We start from the raw sequence: 9,702 nt of genomic DNA on the forward strand, positions 1-9,702 counted from the left end.
TAACAAAAAGACATCATTGTCATTTGTTCAGCACTAGCAAAAACGTCAATTGTTTTATATATAAAAAAGAAATCAAGTTTGATTATAAAGCCTGGACCGCTGCCATGGAAACTGACTTTGGAGCATCGATTGCTCCTACACCGATTAGTGAGGTCTGTTGTCAAGCCGAAGTGACGCGTTCACCATGGTTTCAACTCACTGCGCATGCGGTCTAGACAGTTATCACTATGGCGTCGCGTATACAAAAGTGTAATGTTGTTTTTAGAGTATTAAGAGCTTGAAATCTCCAAACAACGAGGAAAACATGCACAGTGATAAGGTAAGTGGTTGACGTTTATCATTACTGATGGCAAATAAAAGCCAGAGATTTGTTATATGCCTTGTCTCAGACTCTGGACGTAGTCTTGTTGAGTAAATTTGACGTTTTCTTATTTGAACTATGTTTATGCCGGTCTAAGTGAATCTCAGTGTTATTACAAAGTAAACACAGATAATATATTTTCCTAGAAATTAACTAAGGAAGACACGTGGAGACCTGCTGAGCTGAGAAGACACCTCAGGGTAAGTCAACGGTTCTTAAATAATCAGATTATTTGGGAGGTTGTAGTGATCATTTCATTAGTTATTTATCCAATATAGAATAATCACACAACGTCACATACAACATTAAGCTGAAATAATTTTTAAAACACGAACGTTTGGTGCTCATGTTTGTGTACATTGTGTCCACACAAAAATTAATTTAGCTTTTTTCATACATTCACCCAAACTTTGTAGCATGTGATGTTAAAGGCTTCAAAGTGTATTTTAATTTGACAAGATTAGAGCTTATTAACTCCTCCTTAGGGATCATCATTAAGTAAAGTCCATTGTTTCTCTTTGCCCCTCATTAGATTGTCTTTTAGAGAACACATCCAGTCAATTTATGTCTTTGCCAAATTGTACTCCTCTTTGATATCAAGAAGAGAAGTACAATTTTTCTCTTCGATATCAATATCAAAGAGGAGTACAATAAAAACTGCCCTTTGAATCAGTTTTTATTTATAGAACACTTTTCATGCAATCAAATGCAAGAAAGCGCGTGCTAGAGAGGTGAAAAATAACTAATCAAACCAATCAACAAAAACTGCTAAACAATATTAGTTAATTGTCAAACAGGTAGGTGAATAAAAGAGAGATGAATGTTTTAAAAGTATGAAAATCTGAAACACAAATGTTTTCAAAGAAAATACATTTACATTTCAGTTTTAGCATTTGTAGGATTATATCTACAATAGTGATAAAAACTACATTAAATAGATTCATAACAATAAAGGCAGCTGAGCTGAGCTGATTCTGACCAACAAAGAAGCCCTGCTCCCTAATTGACATGTAAAAAAAACTGATATGGAATAAAAACCTTCAATGACCTGCTGGATGAAGACACATCACAGCTGATTTTAGGATGGTTAAAGTAAAATTATTAAACTTTTGGCTTGACCTTCCGTGGTGCAACTTGCCAAAGAACATTTATGGAAATATTAAATGTGGAAATATTGGAATATATGTGTATATTTGAGCCTGATCATTTATACTCTGTGTAGATCAAATAAAATGCACAATAAGTTGTAACTTGTGTATCAAAAGAATTGTTGAAAACCAAAACTTGAAATTACATTCCTGCCCGTGATGAGTAGATTTAAACTTCTGGCCTATTTTTTTCACAAAAGGGATCAAAATCAATAGCCTTTCATTTATGTGTTTGTAAGGAAAAAGACTATGGTGACGGCTATTCAAGACGGAGAGAAGACAATGAGAGAAAGCATCGTGGTGGAGAGTCCGTAGAGAGACAGCACAGAGATCCAGAGGAGTCCAGACGAGATAGAGACGAGCTCAAGGAAAGAGAGAGACGACGTGGAGACAGTAGAGACAGACATGCCGAGCGAAGGAAGGACGGATCTCGTGACAGGAGAGGTGACAAAGACAGGGAGAGACGAGATGACGACAACAGGAGAAAACAGGTAGTTGATGGTAGAGATATCAGGGACAGACACAAACATAAGGAGAAAGAGGAACTAAAAGTAAGGGAGGAGGTCAGGGACAAAAGGAGAGAAGAAAGAGGAAAGGAAAGAAGAAGAGAAGAACTGGAAAGGGAGCACAGGAGAGAGAAAAGGCGGCATGATGAAAGGGGTGAAGTAGGTAGAGATCAGACAGAAAAACTGCACAGAGACCTGAGGGACAGAGGCGAATATGAAGACAAACGGAGAGACAAAGATGTTCAAGAAGGAAGAAGGCGTTCAGAGCGGACAGAAGATGGAGGTAGGCTTCCTTAAACTCGATTTTCCTATGTTTGGGTTGTCCATTTGCTTGAAAAGCTTTTTTACCTTAGCGCGTAAAGAAGACCACAGACGACGCAAAGAGGAAGGTGAAACAAGACACAAGGAGAGGAGACATCATGTAGGACAATGATAATAATTTCCTCCTTTCTTCTGTTTTTGATTTTTTGGTCACATTTGCTTCAGTAATGTGGCTATATTGTCGCTCTGATGCTCTACAGGAGGAGAAACGGAAACACAAAAGTGAATCCAAGGAACGTCAAAACTTGAAAAAATCTGACAGTGATGTGTGGAGCTCCCATGGTGACAGGGATCAAATGTTAAGGGACAAGCACAAAGAAAGACATAAAAAAGAGGAGGACAGTGCAGATGGAAGGCATAAAGACAGACGACACAGGGAGGCAGAGGAAGAGGACGTAGAGAAAAGCAGTTCCAAGAAATCCTCATCGGACAAAAGGAAGGAAGAGAAAAAGGTTAGTTGTTCCCTAAATTCTCTTTAAAACCTGTTTTTGTTCATTTTAAAATTATTTTCTGATGATATCGTGCCATTTTCCTTCTTCGTGTTACTTCCAAATAACTAGGATGAGAAAGAGCGGCAGCAGACAGCAGACGGACAACAAGGAGAGGACCGTGTAAGTTTGACCACAAAACTGAGGAGGACATAAAGTGTTGCAGAAAAGTGGCCTGATGATTGTAAAGGAAAGAAACTAGGAAAAAAAAATTATATGAGATCACAGAGATGCAACATGACCAGAAGGTTTACTGATTTGACACAATTCCTGAACCTATGTATCAAAAATGTCCCTTCATAGATCTAGCTTTGTTTGTTTTTTCTTCAATGGGTCATTTATTCACATCTTGTGCTTTCTATGCAGCATGTATCACTGCACACGGTTCTTTTGTTCTGCTTTTCTCCCTATGGTTTGTTTATTTTCATCTGCAGATAGAAAATGCAGACTTGGCAGAGCAAGCATATGAAGAGGATTTTGAGGTAAAGGAGGAGCAGAAATATTTAATTCTGTTCTCGTCCATCTTTTATTTTGTCAACATCCTCATTTTTTAATATTTAATTGTTTACTTTTGCACGCTTTTATCGATTTACGTTCTAAGAGACTGGTAAGAAGTCAGCGCTGGACGTTTTATTTGCTACACTGTGTTGCTTGTGTAAGCAATGCTTTATTTCCTCAAAGGATTATGAAGAGGATTTTGAAGACGTGGATGAGAGTGCTGATGAAGGTGAGGATGATGATGGAGAAGCGGAGCAGACTACAGAACAAAGTAAAGAGATCGAGGCGATCCGGAGAGCCATGGCTGAGGAGAACGAGAGAGTCGGAACGGCTCAGTCCAGGAGTAGTACGGCCAGAGAGGAGCAGAACAGACCCAAATGGTCCAAAGGTGCTCTCTTTATGTTCAATACCATACACACAACTTATATAATTCAACAACGTTTTATGCGACATTGTGGTCAATGTAATTGATCATAATCAATTGTTTAAAGGCTCTGAAAGGAATGAGAGTAAAACTTCTCGGCATGGCAAATTTATCAACTTTGTGGCTGCAAAGCAACGTGAAATCAGCAAGAAAGTTGCCACAAAGCAGAAGTACGTTAATTTAAAACTAAAATATTATTCCTCAAGCTGTTTGACATAATGTTTTATGAGCCGGTAAATGTTCTCTGACAACAGGAAGCGAAGTACAGAGCTGCTTCGTTTAATCGATCTGGACTTTTCCATGACGTTCTCCCTCCTGGACATCCCTCCTGTCAGTGAATATGAAATGTATATAAAGAGCTTTGGAAATGCCAACACCAAGCAGGTCAGGTTCATTTTCTGTTTTTTGAGTCTGTGACGAAACACCTGAGATACACGTATAAAAAGGAAACAGCACATTTGAATGAGAAGTGGGACTGTCTTCCTCCCAGGCTTACGTTCAGTGTAACGAGGATAACACAGACCGATACGTCCAGACAGAGGAAGTAGAAATATGTGAAAAGTGGACTCAGCATCCCCCTGAATACAATGGAGCTTGTGGAGGTAAGAAAGAGTCTTAAGGTTTTTCACATTTTGTCAGTTTGCACCCAAAAACAGTAGTAAGTCTTACTGACTGCAGAAGTTTTCAAGTTTAGCTGCAGTTTTTCTTTTGGATTATTGGATTATGACTTGACGGGGTGATCCTAAAACACAAACATCCTATGATTTTAACTATTCCAATGTAGTTCTGCCTGAGTGTTTAGGGTTACTATCCTGCTGGAAGGTGAAGTGCAGTGTTAGGCCAAACATGGGATCCCCTTTGTCTTCTTCTTTGTTTTTTTTGTTTTTTTGCTGTTGTCCAATAAAAGTCCAATATGTGGAGTGCATGACTAGTGCTTTGTCTGCGTTACTGTGTTATGGATCTCTGCAGCAATTCAATTGTAACTCTGGCTGCCCTTGTTCAGCCATTTAGATTAGGGGGAATGTTTAAGTCCCGATCGGTTTGTAGCGTGCCATACGCTTTCCATTTGAAAATGATGGATTGGACACTGCTAAGGGAGATTCTCAGAGATTGAGAGTTTGTTTTATCACATAACCCTGTTTTAAACCTTTCTAAAACTTTTCCCTTCATTTTTTTTGCTGAGCTTCTTGGGCTCCATGATTCTGTCTCTTGTGAGACCTTCACAGAAAGTTGGATTTTTTTTAAGAGTTGTCAGGCCAAGGGAGTGAATAAAAATGCATGTGTTGTTTTTTTTTTTGTGAAACTGTTTGAAAACCATGAAACATTTCCTTTCCACTTAATAATTTGCAACATTGTGTTGGTTTATCACATAAAGTCCCAATGAATCACTTTGACGGATAGGACAAAAAGTGAAGAAGTGCATTGATTATAGGCAGTGATGTTGCACCTTTTTATTTTGCAGATCCAAACTTCTCTCAGGACGCACAAGACAAAAGCAGGATTGACATCCTTCTCGATTCACAATGTCTGATGTCGTTTCTGCGCTCAGCCTCACAGGTTTTACATATTTTATAACTGTTTTTATTATTATTATTTCTTCATTGTGTCATTGTTTGTAAAGTTTTAAAAAGTGTCATTTCAAGCTTTTTCTTTGAGTTGTAAGCAGTGTTGTTCTTTTTGACCAAACGCAGGTCATGGTGGTGCTACTGGAGGAAGATCAGGCAGAGAAGAAATCCCTGAGAAAGCTGAAGACTCAAACAGATTCGCTTTCTTTCAGCGATGGAAGTTTGCAACTCAACACTAAGTTCCCTTTTCTTTTAGGTACAGTACTATGCAAACGTATTCAAAAGACAATCTTTAGATCATACATTGGTTTAACATTGTTTTTATTCCCTTGTTCTACTTGTGGTATTTTGTGTTTTTAATACAAATTCCTAATATTATCAGAATGCTGTACATCATTCAGAAAATAACAAAGCTGGGATTAACTTTTCAATCACAGGTCGACAGATTAGTTTGGTGCAGTTCTCTGAGGTTCAGAAGCACATCATGCTGTCTGTCCACATGCCCACATCCAAAGCCAGCACTGTCGGCCATGACAGCTGCACCGTCATCTGTGTGTGGAACATCTGGGAGCCATCCAGACCTCAGAAGATACTCATCTATGAATCAGAGGTTCACATTTACACAATCTAATTTCAGCTTCAGCAAAGCCTGCTTGACTTTAGAATAATACTCGCCTTACAGAGACATTGTTCTGCGGCAGTTGATCGAAGTTTGGCTAAAATAATTGAGACGAGAACAACCAAGCTAATAAGACTAACAAAAAATCCCAGAAAAGCCACTTTTAACACCAATAACAGTGAACGCTTGTAATGTTTTTGCTCCTTGCAGGTCCAGTGTTGCTGCTTCAGCCCAGGAAAGTCCACTCTGGTGTTTGCAGGAACACTGGTTGGCTCTGTGGTGCTGTGGGACCTGAGGGAGTATGCCAGCAACCATTACAGATTAAAGATGGGTGATTATGAGTGGACCTTCAGACATCCCACCTTTTCCACCGGTATGTGAGGAAAAGTTTTATTCACTTAAACTTTTTCCTTAATATTCATTTTCATGTTAAATATTTTAGAAATGTTTTTGTTCTTGCAAACTTGTGCCAAATGCAGGGGCGCTTTAAGAAATTAGATAACCACATTTGTTTCAGTATTTCAAAACATAAAACTCATAAACTGTCTGGATTAAATCCAGGGTTTTATTTTTGTTGATTTTGTTGATTATCCCTTACAGCATCCCTCCAGTGCAGAAGCTGTTTATCTACATAAACAGAACAAACACGGTGAGTTCTGACATCTTGTCTTTTGTTGTTCTGTCAATACAGACGCAGTGATGTCCGGCTCAGGCCATGTTTCGCCTATCACCTCCATAGAGGTCGTTCCCTCCTTTGTTGCTGGAGGACCGAGACCAGAGGTCCCACTTTTAGCCTCTGAGGAAGGTGTGACTTTCTTTGCACAGTGACTGAATATTAGTGTGTCATTACTTCGTTTTTTCAACCCAATCAAAGTCAATCAACTGAAATTATATTTTTATCGCTCAGAATCATCAGGATTGTCGTTCCAGCTTGCCTCCTTGGATGAAAGCGGGATTTTAAATTTCTGGGTAGGTTAGGCAACAAAGAGAAATACGTTTGATGAAATGATCCAGAGAGGTGCAACATCGTAGCGTTTGGTTATTTTATTAATTTGTTATCCTCAAATTAGTTTTCTCTTAAAAACTTCAACACAAATTTCTGGAATATAGTATACAAATAAAATCCTCAACTTACCCATCCCAAAAGAGAAAAACTTTGTATAAAGTAAAGACAAAACACGAAAAGGCAGTAAACATGCATTAGTTGATTCCTTATCTGATTCAAGCAGATAAGGAATTTGCTTAAATCTGAAATTCTTTGCAACAGTTTAAAATTTTCTTCATATTTTATCAGGATTTTATGTGAAAGAGCATCACAAAGTAGTGTGTAATTATGACATACAATAGAAGGGAAATAAACTTTTTCCCTGACTTGTCTTCTTTGTTTCTGATCGTGTTTGTTTATTAATGTTCTCTACCACCTTTTGAGACATGTCTCTGGAGGTCATGGGATGAACTCCTGCCTCCTGAGCCACTGTCACCCCATTCACTCCTGGTTAGCTGTTGTGCTTATGTACAGATCTGCATAAAATATAAAAAAGATTCCCTGAATATTGAGTGGAACATCTAAAAATTTGTTTGGAAATGTATATGTGAACGTATAAATCCACTAAAGTGTAGTTTTGTGTGGCATCATTATTATTCATCAGGCTACTTTTCCCCCCAGATAGACACTTTTATGTGCTTTTCTCTTTGCATCCTATAGGTGGTGGTGGAGCTCCCTAAAGGCAACGAGGCAGGCTCTCCAACAGATTTAGGTAATTGAGTCACATTTTATAGGCCACCCTGTTCTATCCAGTAAACATACTCATATTTATCCCACACATGTTTTGGCCTTAATTCTGTCTTGTGTTTCCCACCCTGCAGGTCTCCGTCCCGGGGGAAGAGTGAAGCTGCTTCACAGTTCCTCCCTCCTCACTGTTCCGAGGTTAGATTGATAAATAGCTCATGACGAGCACTTGTCAGCCGCTGGCCTTAAAAATACCTCACAGTGGCTTGACCCAGTGGGACGCAGCTGTTCTACAGTGGTCACATGAGCCAGTGTTTGTCCCCTCGACATGTCTCTGAAGGTCATGTACTGTACAGGCTGCGAGGACATGATGTGACGGGAGAGTTTGTGAGATCTAATGTTGTGCTCTCTTCATCTCCAAGGCCGTCACTAAAAGAGGCAGCAAAAACAAGGCCATTTCAGATGCTGCTTTTAAAATACCATCCGACAGACTCCAATCATTTCTTTATTGGCACCAACCTGGTGAGCAAAATGTATCCGAATTCAAACTAGTGATCCCTAGTTCCTTTTGGGAAATGTTTTGACTTCCTGTTTCTTTCCAGGGTCTGGTCAGACATGGAACAAGTCACGGTTTGAAGGCTCCTCCACAGTTTTACAAGTCCCAGGAGGTGGAAGAAAGAACTGTTGACATCAACTCAATCCACTTTTCTCCTTTCAGACCAAATCTCTTCCTGGTAGGAAGTGTTCCTTTTCAAACTGAATCAGTTTTAAGACATACAGCCTTCTGCACACATACTAGTGCTGCTTGTTGATATATGAAACTCTTATGTTAATCTTTGATTACAGTATCATACTTTCACACTGAAAAATTTTAGAAAATGTTTACTTTTATTTAGGGACAATTGTTCAGATTGAAAGCAAATTGCATATTGTGAAATAACTGTTTTTAACAAAATTCTTACTCCTGAAAACATTGGTACCCTTCAAGATTCTTAGCTTGGGAAAGATTTCTCTAAGTCAAGACAATAATTAAATAGCTTAAAATTAATAAGCAGACCAAGTTACACAAATAATATTTCCCTTATTCTGTTCCCTCCTCCAAAGAAGATTCTTCTCATGTTACTCTGAAATGATGAATTCCAGGTACTTTGATTCATATTTTGGTGCAAGGGTGTACTTTAGTACCTTACTGTGAGTTTTTTCTTCCCTTTTTGTAGGTGGGCTGTGCAGACGGCAGCATCAGGGTGCATGCAGTCAGCCACGATCAGCCTGTGGCAGAATGGATGAACAGCACCAGTGGAGAAGCGGTGATCTCGCTGCAGTGGACACAGACCAGGCCTGCTGTGTTTTGTGTCCTCGACGCAGCGTCTAACCTTCACATATGGGACATGTTGAAAGATGATGGACAGCCTGTTAAGACAGAGACATTTTGTGCTGATAGGTAACACCAACTAAATGAGTGACATATATAACAAAACTTTTATGCCATTCTGTGTTTATATCAGGTGTGTGCTTTGTGTTTTTAGGGTAACAGCTATGGCTGTGTTTGGAGACTCAGGACAACAAAACACATACTCAGGAATTGCGCTGGCACATGAGTCAGGAAACATAGAGCTGCAATATTTCACTCAACCTTTGACGTTGCCCAACCCTGCAGAGGAGGGAAAGTTGGAGAGCTTAATGACTGAAGCCTTTTGAAACCCTCCATCTTGACTTCATACTGATACCGACTCACTTTAGTGTTACTTTAAAGGTTCAATTCATTTGAAAACACAGAAGGAGCAAGTTCAACTAATACAACTTCTATAGACATCATCCTATATACTTTGCTGTTTCTTTATTTTATAGTTTAATGCGAAATTGAACAAACATGGGGTGAACATGGCCATGAGGGGAATGTTGTTAATTCGTCGATTGTCCTTAGTTTAAAAAGAATATTGTACACGTTTGTGGATATATGAAAATATTTATACTTTCTGGCTATAAAATATTTTTATTACAAAGTGTGAGTTATTTTAAATAAATGTAGTAAATCTGTATATA

At 38.8% G+C, this 9,702-nt stretch overlaps 1 protein-coding gene across 1 annotated transcript; it reads left to right on the forward strand.

Annotated features, from left to right (window-relative positions):
- The first annotated feature begins 151 nt into the window (after positions 1–151).
- On the forward strand, positions 152–9,698 carry dync2i1 (dynein 2 intermediate chain 1). Its single transcript, XM_032551338.1, has 23 exons — positions 152–319; positions 508–561; positions 1,749–2,298; positions 2,369–2,436; positions 2,537–2,788; positions 2,897–2,947; positions 3,259–3,306; positions 3,506–3,710; positions 3,814–3,916; positions 4,001–4,130; positions 4,237–4,348; positions 5,209–5,303; positions 5,438–5,567; positions 5,749–5,921; positions 6,141–6,303; positions 6,622–6,735; positions 6,838–6,899; positions 7,636–7,687; positions 7,797–7,857; positions 8,082–8,181; positions 8,262–8,393; positions 8,877–9,100; positions 9,186–9,698. Exons 1-23 carry the CDS (start codon positions 305–307, stop codon positions 9,355–9,357), a joined length of 3,066 nt encoding a protein of 1,021 aa, XP_032407229.1. The 5' UTR covers positions 152–304; the 3' UTR covers positions 9,358–9,698.
- Positions 9,699–9,702: the final 4 nt, after the last annotated feature.

This window comes from Xiphophorus hellerii, chromosome 21 (assembly GCF_003331165.1).
Source record: "Xiphophorus hellerii strain 12219 chromosome 21, Xiphophorus_hellerii-4.1, whole genome shotgun sequence".
Classification (NCBI taxonomy): Eukaryota; Metazoa; Chordata; class Actinopteri; order Cyprinodontiformes; family Poeciliidae; genus Xiphophorus; species Xiphophorus hellerii.